Raw genomic sequence first — 23,439 nt, forward strand, 5'->3', positions numbered from 1 at the left:
AGGATATGCTAAAAGAATAAGTCCCACATCTCTCAAGTTGATGGTCAACTGAAGTCAAAGTCCTTGCCTCTAGGACAATTTCGTAAATTCACGCTTTTAAAATAAAATAAAAACGTAAAATTTGGAACGGGTTGTCACAGTAACATCAGTAGACCATAATGCCGTCGGAGACCCTATCGGTAAATACTTAAAATGAATCATTTAGTTTTGCACATATATTTTCCTTTCATGTTTGGCTAAAAACTAAATAATCACCAAACAAAAACATGGCGGACGAAGTTCTCAAGTGAAAGTTCCCTTGAACGGATATACATTTCACCTTAAATTTATTCAATTGCATGATTAATTTTAAGCAGATAGAAGGATTCAACAATACGATTGTCTTCTACATTACTTGCAACAAAAAGGCAGTGAATTAATACATGCAGAAAATAGTACACACATATATACAGTAGGAGTGAGGTATCACCGTCACTTTTTTTGGACTCCGTCTTCTTCATGCTGCAGGGAAGCAAGAAATCGCTTGAGACGCCTGTTGTAGACACAAGGTCGTTCCAAATGAACCAAGTGGCCTGCCTTCTTTATGCCTTCAAACGTCGCATTTGCTCCTAGTTGCCTGCACATAAATAAACACTCTTATCATAATTATAATCGATAGTAAATACGGTTTACGTCAAACAAATAATTTCATGCAGAAGTTTACGTACGTCAATAAAATTCATTATCCCCAAACAAATTAATCTTAATTAATTAGTGCCTTATGTCATTAAACCTACTCTTTCATGTTGTGGGCAAGCTCCTGGTTGAATATCTGATCATTTTCACCCCATAACAGATGTATTCTCTGCAAAAATATGAAAGAAACATGAAAAGTTAATGGTATCAATTTTGGAGGAGAAATTAAAATATTAAAATTGTAGGTTTGATTAATTTACCTGTGGGAATTTAGGGATGGTTGTGTCCTTTGCATCATTGACTACAGCTTCAAGGAGTTCTGACCTCTCCTTCCTATGGGTGAACATCACCTGTAAATTGTGTTGGAAAATTTAATAATAATATTATTATATTAAATTTATTAATTGAATGGAAATTAGAAGTGGCGCTTTTGGTAGAACGATATGTCTACTTAAATAAAGTGTTGTAAGTTTTTACTCTTCATGAATAGTCACATGTTTTCTAAAGAGGTATCTCACATTCTATAAATAGGGAAGGCCCGTATAAACACAAAATAACTTTTCATTGTTTTACATAATCATACTTATAGTGCACTAAATATTAGGGTCTATTTGAGTCCATATGAGAGAGTTTTCAACACAATCGTGGTTCATGGAGCCTTGTGATTTGGAGTGCTAGTATTACAAGGACGTGGTCGTTGTATCTTGGGAGATATGTGACGATCAACCATGAGCACCGTAGTGGAGCGTAAACTTGTCTTAAGGACAAAGTGTCCAACACTTGCCTCGACCGTATTTTCTAGGTTTTTCTAATCCATTATATCATGTTCATTTAACATTGTTTACTCATGTGCATGCATTATTGTGATATATAATTGCATGAATTATTTCTTGATTTTCTATGTGATTTATTATAGCAATTAGACCCAAGTTTTCCAACAATCTTAAGACAAGTTCACGGTTTGATTGCTATGTTTGTTTGAGAATTAAATGATGCGTGATATAATAATGCTTGGTCCTAGAGGCATAATTTCTTCTTGTTTAATTTTGTGAGAGAATGGTATGCTATCTAATCTTTTGCATAAAACTATGATTTTGTTTCCATATAGTCATGTCAAATTTATTTTGTTTGGTTGCTACATTAATTGGTGCATGATTCGGCTGTAGACAAAATATTTTCTGATCACATATTATTTCGAAGAACATGACAGTTATGTGTTAATTCTTGTGTTTGATATATTTGTTCTTTTCTCACTTGGTGCATGGCGGCACGACCGTTTCCTTCCATTTTCAATATATCCAAATATGAGTTACAAAATGCAAACCTTAAAAAAAAAAAAAAATATGATCGTTTTATTGTGATTAAATTCGTGTTCTGTATGAGAATCTTATGAATTGGAAATCTGGGTATTAAAATCCAGTGCATTCTTCTATACAAGTCGCACCATCTGATAATGGGACCTCTTGATTAGAAGTGAATGGATGAACCATTTTGACATGACAGAATTGGTCTGCAGAATCTGGAAGTATCGTATTTCCAGACAAAAGAGTTTGGCATTTGAATCAAAGACCAAAGATTGTCTGAGGGGATGCAAGCATACGTCAAAGTCTGATAACTCTTAATGAAGAGTTGTGACTCAAAACACAAGTGGTGGTTAGCAAAAGGATGCAACCGTTTGACAATTCCATATACATGTTCCCATAGGAATTTTGGAAAAATTATGTGTGTGTTAGTGCGAAGTTTTGGAATAAGAGCATATTTACGGGACTGGTGTCTCGACATGCTGATGCAAATTCATGTACTGTAAGAATTGCTAGGTTTGGTATGCTATCAAACTTCACTTATTCATTCTTCTAACGTAGTGCAAATGGTGAAATAATACAAAACATTGAAGAATTGCATCAAGCTTTTCTCCACGATAGTGTGGTGGTTTAATCTTGTATATTTTCATATATTTTAAACGGTTATATGGACATGATTCATTCATTTGTACAGTCGTCCAAATTTAAAAGAAATGAGCTATATTGTGGACACTAAAAGTATTTGAGTAAGTGTAGAAAGGCATTTGTCATTTTTAGGACTATCTGTATTAAATACACTACAAATGTATTTGAAATGTGTTTACAAGGCATTATCCATGAGAACTTGGAGAGTTCAAAGTGCTAAGAAACATGAAGGTGCTTCTAAAATAAGGTGCCAAGTTCTTCTAATTAGAAGGGCTGGTGAGGTTTAAAGGCTTGGCAAGTGAAGATATATAGACGGAGAACTTATCTTTCACATATTCTTACTTCTTAAAGTATGAAAGTGAATTATTAATAGCATTAAAGCAACCGTAATGTGTGTGAATTGTGGGGGAGTGGCTTAGCTAATTTTGAGAATGAAAGATACTTAAAAAGAATGTAAAAGTAATTTGCTTCTAGAAAGAGATCATGATTACACTTATAATTGAAGTTTTAAGGTATTGAAAGGTTGGAGATCTTCTAGCAAATACCTTAAATGTGGGGGAATGTACCCGAGTATTAGCAAATTACTTTGAAAGTCCTAATGTATGTTTTGAAGACTTAACATTGGAAAGCAACTACTCTCAAATGAAATAATTTCCATGCATGGATATAGGGTTTGTGATAGCCATGTAATATGAGTAGTCAACCTAGTGGTACCAATTTTTAAAAGTTTGACTAGAGAGTAAGTTGTATCATCGAGGGGAATGAGTTAAATAAAGCCTACGTCTTAAGAATCGCCATAATGGCAACCCAACCTAGCTAACTGGAGATCCCAAGATTTAAGTTCAAAGGGACATCCGAATTGTGGATGATTCAATGGGAGCATTGCGGAGATAATCTCCTACCCATGTCCTATGATGAAACAATGTTATCTGCAACGTATTTAGGATAAGCTTTGCTTTTAATAATTCCTATACTTGGAAATAACAAGTGGATTATTGCAGGATACTCTAAATAGGAAGTCACCTACCTTGAGTGAGGAATGAGGTCGTTCCTGTGAGAATTTTTTGAAGAGCTTAGTTCTCTAAAAGCACTCATGAGAAACCAAGAATTGTTTAGGGCCAAAATGAATACAACCGAGCAACCACGGGATGTCTAGAAGGGTATTGTGTGATTACTATTGTCTTGGTTTACACAATGGCTGAACAGTTCAAGACATCGTGTTCACTGATTAGCCAAGTAAATCCAATAGTAATTCACTACGGAAGGTTCAAAGCCAAAAGCCACATATCCCGATGTGGTACTTTTCCTATTGAATTCTCTCTCTAGTGTCTGCATTGTCATTTGCATTGTATTGAGTCAATTTCCATTCATGTGGGGGATTGTTGGAAAATTTAATAATAATATTATCATATTAAATTTATTAATTGAATGGAAATTAGAAGTAGAGCATTTTGGTAGAAAGATAAGTCTACTTAAATGAAGTGTTGCAACTTTTGACTCTTCATGAATATTCACATGCTTTCCAAAGAGGTATCTCACATTCTATAAATAGGGAAGCCCCCTATAAACATAAAATAACTTTTCATTGTTTTACATAATCATACTTATAGTGCACTAAATATTAGAGAGTTTCATTGAGTCCATATGAGAGAGTTTTCAACACAATCGTGGTTCATGGAGCCTTGTGATTTGGAGTGCTACTATTACAAGGACGTGATCGTTGTATCTTGGGAGATATGCGCGGATCAACCATGAGCACTGTAGTGGGCGTAAACTTATCTTAAGGACAAAGTGTCTAACACTTGCCTCGACCGTATTTTCTAGATTTTTCTAATTCATTATATCATTTTCATTTAATAATGGTTACTCATGTGCATGCATTATTGTAATATATAATTGTATGAATTATTTATTGATTTTCTATGTGATTTATTATGGCAATTAGACCCAAAATTTTTCGACAAATTGTCCCTTCCATGCATTATCAGTTCTAATCTTTAAGTTGAGTGCGACGGTCACAGTGCCACTTAATGTAAAAATATCGAATTAACTGCTTGTTTAAACGCAAAGAGAAGTAAAATATCAATACCTCAAGGAAGTCCTTGTGAAGCCGATCAGGAAAATACAGCTTCTTGTGAGTAGCAACAGACAGCAGAGCCTTGAGCCCTTTCACCGAGCTCGGCAGCAGAAGCTCCGACGACGACGAGAACCCGAGCCTCTCCATGAGAGCGTCGCGGTACGAGCGAGTCATGCCCAGGATCGAACCGGACGCTACCATGGACCCCACCAGGTCCGGGTACAGCTCGGCCAGCTTAAACGCCACCATCCCGCCGTAACTAAACCCAACCACCACGCACCTCTCCACCCCGAGCTTCTTCAACCCCGCAGCCACACACTCCGCTTGGAACGTCTGCGAGCGGTCGGGTTTGTCGGTAGAAGAGCCGCCGAAGAAGAGGAGGTCGGGGACGTAGACGGAGTATTTTTTTGTCAAGGCGCCAACCTGGAACTGCCACGTCACTATTCCCTCGGCCGCGAACCCGTGGATGAGAACCACCACGGGCTTTGTTGGGCCCGACATCATAGCAGGCTTTTCGCCCTTCTTGGGTTTGTTGAGGGTCTTGTTCGGGACCCAGAAGTTCATGACCGTGCCCGGTTCGATTTCGACCTCGTAGGGTCGGACCCCCGCCATTTTCATAAGGCCACGCAGCAAGGGTTGCTGAAGTGCCACTAAGTTCACCATCTGTTTGCTGCTTTAGTCCTCAGTGAAAAAACTGACTTGTCTGATTCTCAGAAACTCCCAAAAGCATATGGGTTTGAAAGGGTCGCATGGAGGGGTTTAAAAACTAGGTAGGAATTGAGGGTTGGTGTTGGGTTGTTATAACTTGTCACTAGTGGAAACGTAAAATTTGAGCACTAGAAATATTTGAGTGATGGAAGTTTCAGAAATTCCTCTCTTTAGTAATGGTGAAAAATTTGTAGTTTTGTAGGTGAATGAATGAGGACAGCTCAAAGGTTAAACCCCACTGACTTTGAATGAACCTAATGACCTAGATATACCGGTACCAAGGTTTCTTGTACGAAATCTCATTTTTCTTTCGTGAATATAAACTTGTTTAATCAAAACTTGTATGTATGTGTTATACAACTTATACTCACGAGTAAGTAAATATTTTAAGGACAATACTTGCACTAACTTCGGAAGTGCACTTTCTTTTTTACTTGTGGTTAATGTATTTCAAACGCAATCGTTGTGTACATGTGTTATACAATTGTTGATCTTAGAAATTATATACAAAGTCTATGTAGCTCGCAGACTGGGTAGCCACTGAACTAACTACATCCTTTTATCACCGAGCTATGTTGGGTGAATGAGGTGAATGTGGTGATGCGGTGATGAAACATGTTACTTGTGGAGCAAAATTAATCAAGAAAATTATAAAGGCGACACGTGGACTTTTGGGTAAAAAAGACAAAATCACCCTTGAGGCACACCGGGATTCCCACACACATGCAACAGACAATAACGGCTCAATCAAGGTCAAGGGTGATCAAAATAGTATTTATTTAAACTCTCTCATCACTCCTCATCAAATCCTCACCCATAAGGTAACTCCCAATTATTCTTTTCAAATTGGGATTAATCACCAAATTAATTGCAAGATATTATTTGACATAATATCTTGCAATTATATTCAAAATACCACCATAAGTGGCCGGTCCCTATTTCTCCAAGTAGGGCCAGCCACACCCTTATATATAGCCCCATCTTCACACCAAAATGCAAGTCCATTCTCTCCCTAAAATTATCTAGACACTTTCTCTCTCAAATTCTAACTTTGGCATTGGAGATTCTTCGGCCAAAGCTCCGCCATTTATCGTGGGCACGTGAGGCTCTTGGCCTTGATCTTAGAAGGCGGAAATTTGCATCCACATTACTAACTTCAACTTGGGTCGAGAAATGAACACTCTGGGTCTAGGGTTCTAAAACTTGAAGATAAGGTTATACCTTCAGCTACGAAATTCAATCTTCTACACCGGGTTCGGCCACCTCAACTAATATAGGTGCGCCGAAAAGGATCACGTTGTATGGACAAAGATACTCAAAGAAAATAAGTGTCTTAATGGTAAAAGTGGTTCGGCCGTCTAAATGCCAAACTCTGAAATGCACTTATGACTAATCATTCATAGAATACCTCACGTCACTGGGGAAGCTAGGTACCGTTTGGTACGTGGGACGGGACGGAACAGAGTGGGACAAGGCGTTTCGTCCCACGTTTAGTGTGCCTAAAACGGGTGGAACGAGTTGTTCCACGGGACGAGTTTTGGATGAATTTTCGTTCCACCTCACCCCCCTGGAACGACTGGTTCCACATCCGTGGAACACAAAACTATAACCTCTCCGTCTCCTTCTTCTTCCTCCTTGTTTCCATCCGAGGGCATCTTTGCTCCCGCTCTGTTCCGTTCCGTCCTGTCCCGTCCCGTCCCGTCCCATCCCGTCTGCATACCAAACAATACCCTAATGATGTGATCACATTTGGCAAAAGAATTGAAGACTTTTCGCTGATTGAGACTTGGGGTAGATAAACAACCAAACTAGAATTAGTGTTGTTAAACCAAACTAAAGGTACTCCTAAATCGACTGATTCTACGGCCTCAGTTATGTTTATTCAAACAAACTGAATATGGGATGATGAGGGGGTTAGTAAAGCAGTTAGTATTTTTCTCAGGAGTGTGAGAAGGGTTCATGTAGACTATTTGTTTGTGTGTTGAGTTGACAGTCATCTCTAAGTTGCAAAACATCTTGTATTTATAAGGGTGATTTCGTGAAGCCCAAGTCTTCTGAGTGATAAAACCCTACCAGGATTACAACTCCTCAACGTGCATCTGATCATCTTCGAAGTTATCCTGGCAATTCATTCCTCTAACGAAACTCTATCATCATCAAGTCTTGGCCTCACCTTATTGAACTAAGACTCTGAATCTAATTCTTTGTGTGATTAATTCATTCTTTATCCAATCAGCCACAAATTTTGATCCTTGAAATAATTATATTCTAATCTTATCAAAATCAATCCCAATCCTCCAAAAATTCCACCTCATTACTCGGACGTGCTTTCTTTCTGCTCTGAAATCTATTCGGGAGAAATGTGAATTTCAAGTCCAAAAAACAACTTATGCTCAGTTTTGTGATTAAAGTATTAGTAAATTGTTTAAATGTATTAACAAATAAACAGTTTGTCAGTAAAAAGTTGATTGTTAATAAAATGATTAAATAGTTCTATACTTATAAATTTGCTCAGGTTATAATGAAAGAACGATTATGATATTTGTACATTTACTATTCGAAGAGTGTGATAATTAACACTGCATGTAAAAGTGTATTACGTTGTCTTTACTTTTGCTTTATCCATGTGTGATTTTTTAGTGGTGTTGTCCATGTACTTTTTTTACTTTCTATGCACTTTTCTCAAATTCTAATCATTGAATTGAATAAATTATCAAATGATAAAAACTAACAAGGAATGTATGAGGTAAAAAATGGTGTTAAATAACACCACCCACTCTTTTTAGTAGACATAGCATTCTTATCGTGTTTCTCGTGTTTATTTCGTTTTCGTATCATACTTGATAGTTTAGCGTGTCGTGTCGTGTAACACATGTTAAAGTAAACGGGTAATATGACCGACCCGAAATCAACCCGTTAATATTATCAGGTAATATGATCCGACCCGTTACCCGTTAAGAAAAATATATTTTAAATCAATAAATAATGAAAATGAAAAACATAATTTGACCCAAAAAAAATGTAAAACATAATACTAATTTAGTATATACATACTAAAATTTCGGAGTAAACCCCTTCACGAAAGTTGTAAAGCTTGTCATTAAGAGTGATTGTATTTTTTATTTTTTTTTAATATTTTTCACACTTCTACAATAGTTATTATTAATTTCGCACTCAAATAAAAAACACTATTCGTGAGATTTGGAGGGTTTTAAACATCTAAACGATCATGTAACTATCGCCTAATTTAGCACCCCACAAAATATTGAATACACGGGTATATGGAGAAAATGTGAGGTGTATGTTGAGAATGTGGGGTATGAGGGTATTATGGAGAAATATGTGGTGTATTAAGATAATTTTTAATTAAAAAAGCAAATGTATGGTGTATTAAGTATGTGAGGTTTATTCAACAATACATGTAGTATTAATATAGTAAGCCTTTTTTAGTAGTTTAAAATTTTAAAATTATCAAAATAACTTTTTTCTTATCGTGTCTAAACAAGTTACCTGCGTGTCATTCTCGTGTAAACCTGTTAAGGATCCGTTATTAATGGGGTTCTTATCGTATGACTCGATAACGACCCGATTAGTTATCGTATTAATCTAAAATTCATTATTTTTTGTATCGTTTACTTGTCGTGTTAACAAATCATCTAAAAAATTACCAAGTCTACTTTTTAGTCAATGATTTTAGTGACATATGGATTTACAGTTTCCTATTTAAGGTACATGGTTGTTTGGCTTTTTGAATCAACTGCTCCGCCAACTACTGTCGTCGGCATGTTATATGGTGGACCTTCAACCTTTTTTAATGGTTTGGGAAAGGTATTAAAGAACGTTAAACATGACTTTACCTTGTCACTTTGAAATGAAGATGGCATTTTTATATGGACTTAATCTTTAATCACATTGCATAAATTTAAATAATGTCTTTTCTTTGGTATCATAATATTATCATTCAATACAACATATTTGCTTGTCTATGTCAGCATCAATCTTTGTCATTGCTATGTTTAGGAAGTGAATAAATGCGTAGATTGAAAGATCTGAAGCACATTTCGACTTTAGTGAGTTCAGTATACTTCTCTATGTGCATATCTCATATCAAGTAATATACTATTAACAAACGTAATTCTGTGATGCCTGAGAAATGGATGCACACAATGAAAGATATTAAACTGATTGTAAGTTATGTTTTTCTAATATGGAATTATTAGAGAAAACTAGACTTAAAAGACTAATGCACTAGCCAAGAACACAAGGATTAATCAACTAAATCACAACCCTTAAATTTTGTAAGTAATATAATTGTAAGAACTGCAGCAATTATACCAACACATACCTGCAGTCATGTTCATGGATGAAGAAGCCATGAAAACCTGCACACAACATTCACCTCTCTGCAAAACTCAATGCTCTCCAACTTATAGGTAATTGGAACAACAAGAGCGTGCTTTGTGAGAGCAGTGGCTTGTGGCTTTATACTACAAGACCTGGACTGACCTATAACAATCCTACAAGGAATACAAGACTGCATTCCTTATATCAGTATGAGTCCTATAAACAAGCAAACACAAGAGTCTTCAATATACCAATATGATTGGATTAATGTCAACATGATTTAGACTTCTTTATAATATCAATTATCCCAAGACTTGTAAGAATCATACTCATACTCTTACAGGAATAACATATCAATTCTAGTTTAACCCTTTGAAGTCTTCCAATACATGGTTAATTTTCCAAGTTGTTTTTTCTTCTTTTAAAGGTGATTTCTTTTCGAATAAACTCGTTTATTTAGACAATAGTTTGATCAAGAAACCTTAACTCATGGCATATATATCCTATGCTTTAACGTCTACAAGTTTGCCAAAAAGAGATTAAAAATAGAAAGAAATATTATTGACATCAATTGCACCTATGGCCACTTGAAAAACAAAACATGTTATCCACATGTCATTAGGGAAATATTATACTGTTGCATGCTAGGTAAGTTATTATCTTCATTGGAAAGTTCATAAGTAGTTTTTGAAGGTTAAAAAAAAATAAAAAAATAAAAAAAGGGACCAGCTGGTAACTTCGTCACGACAATAAACTTTTTTGGGGACAGGAAGATTCACAAAGGTGTTTCCGCCTCTCTATGGTCACCATCATGTGATTCATCAACAATAAAAATCGAACCCAAGACGTGCCATATTGAATACGGGCCTAAAATTCGTCTCTAACCACTGAGTCATCCCATAGAAGTTGTTTTTTTCAAGTTTCTTTGAAGATGACTAGTTTTATAAGGAAACGCTAAAATCCATGACACATATTTGGGGGTGAAGTATCTTACACTTTAACATCCATAATTTGGCCAAATATATAGAAAAATAATAATGTTATTCGCATCCAGGAAAATGAAATGATAGGAAAACTCATTTATGAGAAAACCTTACTACAACATGATACAATTGCATGTGCATGTGGTGTGGTGTGCAAAGTTCAAGTCTTAGCTCTACACTTATTTTGTGTGTGGCCTCTATGTAATTTATATTATTGATTGACACGTGTTAAGTCTGTGATAACAAAGTTAAAGAAGTTAAGTTTATTAACATTTATGACAACAAAGTTATAGAGGGCTAAATTTATTAACATGTATTAATCAATAATACATCGTCTCAGAAGCGAACCCCATTTATATCACTACTACAAATTTACTCTATTGACATATTTTGTTTTCGTATTAGGGTTCTTTAGGATTACTTTTTAAGAAACATTTACGCTCACACTTATTTTAATATGTGTTTTTACAATAAGTATGCAAGTATAGTTTTATTATAAATCTAAGTGCTTCTTGAAAATGCATTTGAAGAATGTACTTATGGAACTATCTAATTAAAGTTCTAAGTTATTCTACCAAATATAGTTTGAAAACCTTTTAGGTTTGGTTGTTCAAAAACACTTCAACGCTTTCAGAAAACGTCCTAAACAGACCTGGAGTTTGTTGAAGAGACCTAATTGACAGGACAATGACCACTTGCACAGCAAGGTATTAGGTTATCTAAGTTTTAGAGGCCTGACCTATATGTTCACTTCTCCCCAACCACCCATGGCCATTAGAAGTGGTTATATATGTTCAATTTAACCAACAATTTCTCTAAAACCAAAACGAACTTTCAGAAGAAGTCTTATTCAATAATGTGGTCTTCATCATAGTCAAAGTTTAAAAAAACGCTAGATGCTAGACAGGTGGCGTGCAGGAGCCTAGCGTCTAGGCAAGGACCTAGGCTGTTTTTTTAATTTTAATTAAATTTATTATATAACAAATAAATAAATGTCTACTTATTCAATAATGTGATCCTCATAGACTCAGAGTTCTTTTTAAAAAATTGGGAAGAAAAATATCATTGCTACACTACAAAATTAGTTAGTGTATAAAATGTCATTTTCGTTTAATTTTCACAAGATTTAGAATCTCTCTATTGAAATCATAATTAGAAAGTTATGTACTAAACCCAAGTAGACAAATTCCGTCTAGGTTATATAGTAAATAAGTGACGACTTATGAGTAATACTATTCGACACTAAAAACTGATAAATTATTACCAAATACAATGATATAGCCACTTCTATTGCAAAGTGTTTCAACGAGTGTGCTTGTATCTAAATATAAAATAAACGTCACATAAACAATTGCAATCTAGGTTATCTAGGATCTTATCCGTATTCCAAATTGAGAACGTACATCCCAAATTAAGTGAATATATGCCCACAAGAGTGGCCCAGAAATATTAGCTTGGGTCTAGGTATTCAGTAGAAACAACAGGCCCAAAAATGTAGAATATGGCAGTCTAGTATCTAATACCCTCAAACAATCATTTAAACTCAAACAAATGGTAGGTTTTGGAATCAAGTTTTATGCATTAGATTCCCTTAAAGGTGGTAAAGAAGATTCAGCAGTCAAGATCTGGATCACAGATCTTCCTCAGCAAAAATAAAAAAGTGCACGCAACGGTGCCCCGGATCAGGAAGTTTACACATTCCTTAAAAGAAAAATATTATGTTAGTCTTGATGACCTGCAAAAGGTGCAAAAGAGATTCAAAGTGCAGACGAGAGAAAGATGTTGTAGTAGAAGAGGCAGAAGAAAGAAAAGAAAAGCCTGCCGGCTTGGGTATATATCATGAAGACTAGATCTGAGCCAATAACGTACGCTATTCTCCTCAGTATTTGGCCCCTCCTTTTGAACATTCTGCATGTCGGTCGGTGGGTTCTTTAGTTTTTAGTTGCTTCTTGTTGCCTTTGAAAAATCAGTATTCGATTACCTAAAAAGTTGAATAACAAGAGCTCACTCTCTGGTGATTACATTAATTCACGTTTGTGAAAATCAACTTAATTAAGGTTGATAGGTACTTGCAATGGACCAAAAATGAATAACTACTTCATTAGGCTTAGGAGAAGGGAAAATTTGCATCTATTAAATACTGATGATATATAAATAAGGAGTTGTAATTTTAGAGAGATTTTTTAAATGTGTTAGGAACACGGCCCAGTACATCAAGTATCATAATATAAGTGGTTGAAAATAGCTGCTTTGCGTAATACTCACGAAAGTGCTGCTTCAAGAAGAAATGCTGCCGAAAGAAGAGGAAACCCAAACCCAAAATAGGGCAAGCACCTACTTATAACCAAATGAAAAGCAGCGAGCTTGATGGGAGGCTAAAGACTGCTGTTGAGAAGAGGAATTGTTTAGTTTAGATGATTCGTTCACATCAAATGCTTAGCGGGATCGATAAAGGTTCTCTGAAGGAATAATGTGCTCAGTAGTCATCCTATCTCTAAACGGTGCTCGGGTGTACCTTAGAGCAAGGAAAATGAAGACTTCAACTACTTTTATTATGACACTTAGTGTATCAGGCTATGTTTCTAGGATATCGAAAAATTTATCAACCAAATATACGCCTAGTACCATAACATACCCAGCATCTTGTTAAGAACATGTTTTCATCACATGCATATATGCGAGTGTAATGTTGCAATATTAGTGTCAAATTGATTACCAATTTCCCGTTAACCCTAGAATGTGACATTCATACATTTGGCATGAAAATAAGGAAAAGCTTGAAGAGACTCGAGGAAAAGAAAGGCCGTACGCTATTTTTGTTATGCTTTACCCCTAATTGTACATAGCCAATTGATTAGTATGCTTTAAATGCGACCCTATTTTTGTTATGCTTTACCCCTAATTGTACATAGCCAATTGATTAGTATGCTTTACATGCAATCTCATTTGAGAAATGCTAAGAAGATTATAAAAAATATGTCTTTTTATAAATTATTTGTAATTTGTAATTTTATATTTTTTACATAATATTTTATAATATTAATATGAAAATTGATTCTTTATAAATTATTTGTCATTATATTTTTTACATAATATTTTATAATATTAATATAAAAATTAACATTAAAATGTGAGTTAATAAAAAATACATATAAAATCTACTTTTATCGAATTTCTTAGCATTTCTCAACTTTTTTTTCTATATGTCGTGCATAAAACCCCAAGAAATATGAAAAATAAAAAGTAAATAAATTAAGAGAGCAAAGAAATACTAGTGTCTATGTGCTTTAGTTAGACCTCCTTGCAGGAGACAAATAGAGGTTTACAGTGTCCCCATAGATGTGATGATACTACTGACAAGGACTTTCATTTCATAGGTCGACGGCTTATCAATGTGGGTTTGTTTCTCCCACAACGACTCCTCCTTTTCTAAATCCTGGTCCACTTATTGCTTTCTCCCATTTGCTTTTCCTCCTTTTTATTTCCAAAATTCCATTTGAATATTGTTACTTTAGTCTTACCTGCTGGAAGCAAACCAAGATCCCCTAGCCACTAGGTTTGCCAGTCCGATCCCGAATCCAATCCACGCCATCTGAAGATCTCTATGCGTTTTGAGAAATGTTAAGGGACTCCATTGAAAGTAGGATTCTCAATGAATTCTCTCGTATCTTATTCTTATGGCTTAATATTTTATAATACTGGAACATAAATTAATGTTAAAGTTTAAGATGTCAGAGAGTATATAAAGAGTCACATTTTATGAGAGTTCCCGTAATATTTCTATACCTTTTTGAAATACTATCACGTAATATTACTATGAGAAGGATAATGATAACAAAACTCTCTTAAAGTGGGCTTAAAAGAGTCTCCTTCCCTAGCATTTTTCTATTATTATATCATTTAAACTAAAGTATGTTTATTAATTTCTTGTTAATATGTTTTTGGCTGAGCAAATCAATTTTTTCATTCGCCTATATTATGCATTGCATATGTAATTATATTCCAAACACACATACATTTCTTAGTTGTAAGAGGTATATTCAATTAGGAGTTTAAAAGATTTTAAAAGAGTTTACAAATCTATAAATTCATGAAAGGATATGAGTATTCAATCAAAAATTAAAAAAAAAAATTATAAAACCTCATAGAAATACATGCAATCAATTAAAATTTGATTTTAAATATTTTAAAAGATGGAGAATTTGGAGGGATTATAGTATTTTGTAGGCTTTAGGAAATCAGACATCTTCCCTAAATTTTTCTTATAATTTGACCTAAAATTCACATAAAGTCTATAAAATTCTGTTAAACTCTTTAAATTTATAACATTTTCAAAATCTTAATTGAATATATTAAACTTGATTATTCAAATAATCTTATCAAACATGAGAGAGAGGAGAGAGAGAGAGAGAGAGAGAAGGGGGGGGGGGGGGGTGGGGATGAGGAACAGACATTCCAGTTGTATCTTGGTGCTTTTGAGGAATGTGTATTTTACGTGGTTCCAAAGCTCATAATACCATGGATACGATAAACCACGCACCCTTTGCATGCATGCATGCAAAGTAAATCCCTCTACGACTGCCACGTGGCACATTCATTAGCGATAGTGATGATTATTAATTATCTGGTTGCTGAGTTTAACCTTGGAAAAGTGGAAAACCTGATGCATACGTACCCAAAGCCCAACTGAGTGGGGGGTCCCACCAAATCCAACGAGCCACATAACATCATGATTGATGGGAGCATTACATGATGTGCATGCCATGCAGTGCATCAGAGGCTGTGAACCAAAACATTGATTAGATTCTTTCGGATGATTAGGCAAATCCCAGAGTAATATTAAAAGTGTGTTAACAGATCCGCATTAATTACTCGAATTTACCTGGGCAAACGCAAACCCAACCACGGCGTTTCATGGAGCGTGGAAACTAATCACCACTTAATTTTTCATTGCACGTGAGTGTAAAATAGCATGTGAGAGTCCAAAATTACACACATACTTTAGCATCACACTGTTACGATCAATTTTATAATTTCAAGAACTGATTCGGCTGTTTTATCAACTGGTAAAGATTAACATGGTCAAAATTAAACGAGGAATCGTTTAGTCATCTAATAATTATTATATGTTAACGAATTGTGTTATCCAATGGATACTAAAATTTTGATAGTATTAATGAAACAGTTAAGCCAATAGCTGATTTAGAATTCGAATATTGAGGAGATCCCAGTCTAAAATGTCCAAATTTTTTTAATAGAACAGAGCTCAAGGGGTGCAAAAAGAGTTCAGTTTATTCATTGATGCATTCATCCACACTTTGTGGGCTTATGGTCATCAGTCAAATCATGTTGCGCACATATCATGTCAACATGTATCAACAAATGCCGAAGCAAGTTGATGAGTGCTATCGAGAGAATTTATTGAGTGCTCTCCATGCAACCTGCCAAATATATGCCTAGCAAACATTACATCAAATACTTGGTTAAAACAAAAGAGGCCCTACTAAACATTCGAATAGGGTCGTCATAAGACCTTCATATGTATATTTTGTAGACTCTGATTGTCCTTATACCACTTTGATCACAATGTATATCCACCTAATTAATTTTTAGGAATGAAATACAAAATGTATGATTTTTATTATTGACAAACACTACTAAAAAGATATAAGGATAGACCAAGAAAGTCCGACTAACAAGATCAGTAGAATCCTCCATACTCATAAACAAATATACACGTAAGATTACCACGTCGACATACCACGTAGTGGTGTACGTACGCAGAATAATTCATCATTAAACACAGGCTATTTGCAGAGGTTGAATGAGGTCGCGTGGGGATGAGAGATAATGCATGTGTTACGTTAAATACCAAAAATGAAAACATATTAGTGGTGTGTCTTGGGCTAATCGTAGTTTGCTTGCGTTGTATGTATTCTCTCCTCTCCATCTCGTATTGTACAACAAAACGGGGAGAGAGAGAGAGAGAGAGAGAGAGAGAGAGAGAGAGAGCATCTTTTGGAAAGCGGTGATACTCGTCCGGTTTGTTCAACTGTGGCCTCACCAATCTCTAGATGATCTGATTCTCTCTGTGTCCTTGGTTGTGTTTTGAATCTATGATCGAAAAATGAGGTCGGGCTTCCAGAGAAGATTGTTGGGGCTTGCCCTATCATTACATATAAATTTTATTGGGTCCCACTTTTCTTATTTTAATAAAAAAAATGATAAAGAATCCTTTATGAACTCTCTGTCACCTTATAATTTAATATCAATTTACGTGTCAACATTATAAACTATTTTGCAAAAAACACAAGGTGACAAAATGCTTGTGAAGAGTCATACTTTAAAGAAAGTTTCCTTAGCATTTCTTTTACTGCTACGAATAATACTTATGTACTCACCAGATGCTCACTTTTTTATTTTGGTCTAATATTTTTCAACATTTTGTTGTTTAAGAAAAATAATAGACATGTTAATTAATTTGTCTGGAGCTTTAAAAAGTAAGAAACACGTAAAAAAAAATTAATGGGTTGAATTAAAAATAATTGTGGAAACTACTTAGAGTGAATCTCTAAGTATCATCTTTTTACTAGTAAGTACCCTTTTGATCTTTTTTGAGTTTCCATCTTTGACGGTTTGACTGACCAAATAAACAAAAAAATGAAAAAGAAAATCCAAAACTTCCAAGTGTTGGTGTTGCTTTGATGATTGAATGGTGTCGTATATTTGTGTAACTTTATCTGTCTGTCTAACATCTCTTTAGCTTTTCTGTCTGATCAAAATCTCCAGATCTTCTTCAACTTCTACTTACTCCTACGAAATCTCTATAAAAAGTTAGCTATCCATCTAATAATATCTATGTATCTTGTAGTGATGGGTTATTCCAAAACCTAATCGAGAGCCTTGAGGTTCCTATCATGACCAATTTGGCGTCTTTTCCCACTTTGTTTCCTCCTTCCACGTGACTTTACTGGGTACGGCCGCTGCAAATTATAATAGTTGGTACTACTTTTCTACCTAAAGCCAATGAGAGCTCAAAAACTGGCTGTTGTATTGGACTATTGGGTTTGTTGATGTTGCTGTTACTGTCACTGTTGAGGATCGATTTTGATGGATTTGACACCCTATAGCAACCAGATTATGGAACCATTGTATTGTTGGAAACCTACTATTAGAGAAGGGATGTGCTATTTACACCATCATTTTTACTTATCACATATTTTGTTAAGTTTTGTCATTTGATGTTCTTTAATTTATCTGATTCAACAGTTGAAAATTAAAAGATGTGTGAGAAATAAAAATAGGTGTGTGGATATCACTTCCCTAAAAAAAACAAATGTATGTCTAGATCACTCGCTCATGTGCATGCGATCAGATTCAATAGTTTCAACTTTGTAGGAAGTAAATCAATTATACATCAATGTGTAATACACATTTTAGTTTTTTTTTTTTTTTGTTTTGTCAAATGATAGATTTTGTTTCATTACATGTTAGATTAGGCACCATCGGGATTTGAACCTACGATGTCATGCAAGGGCTCAACATATTTCCATCACTGTGATAAATGGCCACTTAGAGTACACATTTTAGTTTAGATGGCTTCATTAGGTCCATTTGTCGTTCACTATGTTCACTTGAATTTTTTAACGTACATTCAATTGTTAAATTCAACAATGCATATTATGCCTAAATTCCACAATGTGCATTTATGTACTCTATAATTTTTGCTTTGTGAATACCATAAGCATGAATGACATTGATCCCGGTACTCATGAAGCACTCGACTGATTTTAATTGTTCATGCTTTGTGAGTTCCACAAGCAACACTGATTCTAATACTTCTCATGTGCTCGACTCATTCTAATTGTTCATGCTTTGTAAATTCATGAAGCACAAATAACAGTTAATGACACATAAACGACTAATTTTAACCAATAATACGTAATCTTCTAGATTGTGAGTCTCACGAGCATAAATAAGGGCGATCCTAGCTATCACTCTACATTAATACTTGCTAGCGACAATGACATTTTAGTTTTAGTTTTGGAGTATATTACATGTATATCTAAGATAATTCAGACAAGAGAAATGTTAGAGAGACTATTTCAAAGTGAAACATTTCATGAACTCTATATCATCTTGCAGTTTAACGTTAATTTTCAGGTCAACATTATAAAATATTGTGTTAAAAATATGATGTAGTAGATAGTTCATAAAGAGTCACTTTTAAGGGTGTCTTTTTAGCATTTCTCTCCAAACAATCCTTAGATTATCTCCAACCTTTGGATTAAAACCTAAAGTTTTTCAATCATAAAATTTAAGTTTTAACCCAGAAACAATTTTTCTCCTCCAACTCTTATGGATTAAATTTTTAGCCCGAGAGTATTAAATAATGAATTTGGGATAATTTTATTTTTTTTAAAGTAACTTTAAAAAAAAATTATGTGGACTATCCTAATAAAATTTTATGAACATTTTAACCTAAAAATATTTAGATTCGGATTAATATTGAAAAATATCTAAGCCGACACCATGAAACTTGTGGAATACTATGAAGAATATGAAACACATAAACTAATTTTTTTTAAATTACTTTAGCCGTTGGATTTAAATTTAGATCGTTAGATTTTTTTTTCACCATTAAATTTGATCATATTAGATCTTAGTCGTTAAATTCAATGAATTTATAAATATAAAACTAAAAAAATACACATATATAATGGGCTAGCTCCTCTCACTCTTATAGAATCTTGAGTTAAATTTCTCCCATAAATGAGTTTCGGATTAAAATTTATATTTGCTGCAAATGTTAGAGCAAGTTGAGGTAGGGTGACAAAGACTGACAAAGACTAACAAGGGCTTTGAATATTTGAGCATGTACTGGTGGCAGAGGGAGATAGAGGGGTATATTCGAGAAATGAGGAGTGAGATAAACAGACGAGTAGATCAGCAGTGTGTGGGAGTGCGAATGGGAGTGGGGGAGAGGAGGAAGAAGGAGGAGCAGAGATAGAGATAGATAGGGATACGGACAGAGGTTTTTGATGGTTGCATCGGGTTTGAGACCAGAGAGTGCAGAGACTAATTGGTCCTCGTGATCGGAGAAGGCAGATCTATAGAAGACTGTTCCCGCGTGTCACGTGGGGCTCTCTTTTGACTAACCCGATGACCAAAACACCAAACCCCACTATTCCTATTCTCCCAACTCCTCATTTATTGTTACAAGCGCCCCCCGTATTTTTGTTCTCTCTCTGTCTCTCTCTTAGAACTTTTTTTTTTTGAATAACTTTTATTTAATTTTGTAAATTAATTAATTTTTAATTTTAGTTAAACAGAGATAGAGGTGTGTAAATAACCCATATCCTAAGCCTAGGGATCAAATGATTTGGTCCGTTGAAATCTAATTCAACGGCTACAATTATTATAACTTTTAGAAGGATCCCCTATTTGTAACCGTTTGATTAAATTTCAACGGGCTGGATTATTTGATTCCTAGACTCAAGATCAAATGATCCGGAGAGGATCTAGGTTCGTGTGTAAAAGAGAGAAAATTTGAAGAAAAATAGCTTCTCAAAGTTTTTGGTATGGCGATTACACATGCACATATTATTGTTACCGATTTATATGATATAGGTTTATGGTTTTGTCAAAAGATATAGGTTTATGGTTGAGGATCAAGTTTATATTTCAAAAAGAAAGTCTAAGTAGGATTGTCAAACTGTAATATTAGTAATTATTTAAGTTCTATAATGTGTGTAGAAACTGACTATACATATTGAAGTTTATTATAAATGAATATTTTTGGGAGATTGTAATAGGAAGTTAACCTTTGAGTCCGGTTGTTGTTTTTTTTTATGTTGTTGATATGCACATTAGTAGATTGTAATACCACATTATAGTATGACAATCAGACTTGAAATTCTGACATTTTAAGGTGTAGCATTACTAAATAAAACACAATTTATTAGCAGTTAAGTGTGTTTAGCTAATTGGCTACAATAACATTCTATCTATTCATCTAAAGTTTGAACTTGGAAGGATAAAAAAAGTGTCATAAAACAAGTAAATTATAAGAATATGTGAAGAAATATGTTCGGAATTTATGGTTGGCTGCGATTTGGGAGAATCCCCATCACATGTATCACTACACTTGTTGATGCCCTAGAAGATTATACAACACTGACTGTACATTGAGACTTAGTCAGTCTTCTTCTTGGTCCATCTCCTCTCTCTCTGTAACATGCAATTTGGGACCTTGGGTCCCTCCCTGTCTCCATCTTTATCACCCTCTCGCTTACTATATATATAATACACCCTCTCTCTATTTGCATTTCACGACAACGTCGACTGCAGCTGCTGACTGGTATTTCGCCCTTTTATTGGCTTATAAAGCTACCAGACAACCTCTCCTCCTCACTTCCCCCCCTCTCTCTCTCCTCCCTCATATCGTACCCCTATTTTCAGCTCTCCCTTCTCTCTCTCTCTCTCTCTCTCTCTCTCTCTCCCCTAACTATTTTTTCCACACATTTATTATTACATTTCGCTCTCACTATACTATTTGGCCGTTGTACTTCCCTCCCCCCTTCTCTCACTCTCTCTCCACTCTCTTAACTATAAACCCACCACATCTCTCCCTCCTACTCCAATCACTTATCTTCAAGTCTAAGCAAAACCCATTTTAGATTTCAGATTTCAGAAAACCCATTTGAAGGTTCAAAACTTTTACTCGAATCCCTTGAAAAATAAGGAAGAGAAATAGAAAGAAACAGAAATCATGCATAGGTGCAGTAGTGGCTCTTCACATGGCGGCAACATGGTCGGCGGTCCATGCTCGTGCGGTGTCCTTCACCACACCCAGTCCAACTCCTCCTTCTCCACGCTGTTCTCCATGCCCAATCATCACAAGCCGTACGATCATATTCATCACGAAGCATCGTACGATCATCATCACATGTACCAGTTCGCATCCCCATCTTCCTCCGTTGATTGCACTCTCTCTCTAGGAACTCCCTCCACCCGTTTGACGGACAACGACGTCGTTTCCGACGACAGGCATAGCCGCAACGGCGAGCGGCGCTCCGGTAACTGCGTTTCCAACTTCTGCTGGGACTTGTTGCAGCCCAATAAGTCATCGCCGTCTTCCCATCACAAGAACAGCAACCGCGGTGGCAATATCAACGGCGTGACTAACGCCGGCAGCGGTAATAACGATCCCCTCCTCGCTCGCCGCTGCGCTAACTGTGACACCACCTCCACCCCGCTCTGGAGAAACGGTCCGAGAGGCCCCAAGGTATGCATCAAATTACAATAATGCCATTAACCATTTTAATTTTGTATTTTAATTTGGTAATGATGTGATTAATTACAAAGTTTATCGTAATAATATGATGGGATTTTAAACCTCTTGTCTGTAATCATTATCACCTATTCCCAAGTAGTCAACCCACCAATGATTTTCCCTTTTCCTAAGCACTTTCTTTTCTTTAATTTTATTTTACATTAGTAATTATTTTTTGTTTTACGTTTTTGTTACTACTTTAGTCACTATGCAATGCCTGTGGAATTCGGTTCAAGAAAGAAGAGAGACGTGCCACGGCGGCGGCTGCCAGCGGCGGTGGTTCGAGTGTCATAGGAATGGAGTCTAACGGATACCACCACCATAACTCATGGATTCCACACTCACAGACCCAGAAAATGCCATGCTTTGGTAACGAGTTTCGGTTCATGGAGGACGACACTGCACACCACGAAGACGACATTAACGGCATCCCATTCCTTTCGTGGCGCCTCAACGTCACTGACAGACCAAGCCTCGTCCATGATTTCACAAGATAATCAACTCGTGAAGATGTTGAAGATTACTTACTTTATGTTGTTACTTAGTTTGTTTTTCTTTTTCTCAAGTGTCTTTCTTTTTCTTTTCTTTTTTATTTTTCGGTTTCTCTTGGTTCTATTGAAGTTACATATAAATTACCCTACTACGACGTTTCTGTTATAAATGACGACCATGATGATTATGATTACGATGAGATTGCATGCGCGCCGTTTCATTAATTAAGTCGATTATTATATGAAATGGAAGTTTGAGTGAAATCTCACCTGTGGATCTGAAGTTGTTAGATTTTTACAGAATTTCTGGTAACTTCTTCTACCTGGGACGGGTTCATCTGATTGTCCAATGGCGATTATTGAATCACTGTGTTTCGACTTGGACCGGACATTACTGAGGGTTCAGTTCAGAGCATGAACATGATTTGTCCTTTTCTGGTCATGTTCTGACCGTTCAAAACTTCAGATATTTCTGCAAATTTTGGTCCTTATAACTTTATTTTTTTAGTAAATAATTTCTTGCCACCAAATAATTGAAAATTGTTTTGTTTGTAGACTTCGAAACAGTGAATTTAATGAGAGATGGAATGTTTTGATCATGCATGGCGATCGCCATGTGGTTTGTAGAAGTCTCACGGGTCACGACATGGAGTGTTTCTGCTGGTCAAACTACTATATATGTAAATATAAGTAGTGTTAAAGAGATTAAATTTTTTAAATTAACATTGCAAACTAAATGATGTAATTGTAGATAATTGGATTATTAATTAAGTATCGATTAACGTGTTTGTTTCTTATTGGTGACAGACACATCATTTGGTTTGCAATTTGGTCTCCCTAGTATTTCTCTATATATATACATATATATATATATATATAT

The 23,439-nt window shown here is 35.4% G+C and overlaps 2 protein-coding genes across 2 annotated transcripts; one reads left to right on the forward strand and one right to left on the reverse strand.

Moving 5' to 3' along the window:
* Positions 1-329: 329 nt before the first annotated feature.
* LOC137749019 (uncharacterized) lies at positions 330-5,514 on the reverse strand. The gene is made up of 4 exons (XM_068489199.1): positions 4,711-5,514; positions 936-1,025; positions 777-844; positions 330-616 (listed from the first exon to the last, which is right to left on the reverse strand). The coding sequence occupies exons 1-4, from the start codon at positions 5,359-5,361 to the stop codon at positions 472-474; spliced, it is 954 nt and encodes a 317-aa protein (XP_068345300.1). The 5' UTR covers positions 5,362-5,514; the 3' UTR covers positions 330-471.
* Positions 5,515-21,402: 15,888 nt separating this feature from the next.
* On the forward strand, positions 21,403-22,759 carry LOC137746529 (GATA transcription factor 19-like). Its single transcript, XM_068486548.1, has 2 exons — positions 21,403-22,020; positions 22,272-22,759. The coding sequence occupies exons 1-2, from the start codon at positions 21,505-21,507 to the stop codon at positions 22,563-22,565; spliced, it is 810 nt and encodes a 269-aa protein (XP_068342649.1). The 5' UTR covers positions 21,403-21,504; the 3' UTR covers positions 22,566-22,759.
* The last annotated feature ends 680 nt before the right edge of the window (positions 22,760-23,439 follow it).

This window comes from Pyrus communis, chromosome 10, assembly GCF_963583255.1.
Source record: "Pyrus communis chromosome 10, drPyrComm1.1, whole genome shotgun sequence".
Lineage (NCBI taxonomy): Eukaryota > Viridiplantae > Streptophyta > Magnoliopsida > Rosales > Rosaceae > Pyrus > Pyrus communis.

What these genes read in the sequence shown, in the direction of transcription:
- LOC137746529 (XM_068486548.1), top strand. Translation starts at nt 21,505, where the DNA reads ATGCATAGGTGCAGTAGTGGCTCTTCACATGGCGGCAACATGGTCGGC. An exon ending in ACGGTCCGAGAGGCCCCAAG is followed by an intron (nt 22,021 to 22,271) that starts GTATGCATCAAA and finishes TTACTACTTTAG; the next exon opens with TCACTATGCAATGCCTGTGG.
- LOC137749019 (XM_068489199.1), bottom strand. Translation starts at nt 5,361, where the DNA reads ATGGTGAACTTAGTGGCACTTCAGCAACCCTTGCTGCGTGGCCTTATG. An exon ending in CCATCCCTAAATTCCCACAG is followed by an intron (nt 845 to 935) that starts GTAAATTAATCA and finishes ATATTTTTGCAG; the next exon opens with AGAATACATCTGTTATGGGG. An exon ending in CTTGCCCACAACATGAAAGA is followed by an intron (nt 617 to 776) that starts GTAGGTTTAATG and finishes ATTTATGTGCAG; the next exon opens with GCAACTAGGAGCAAATGCGA.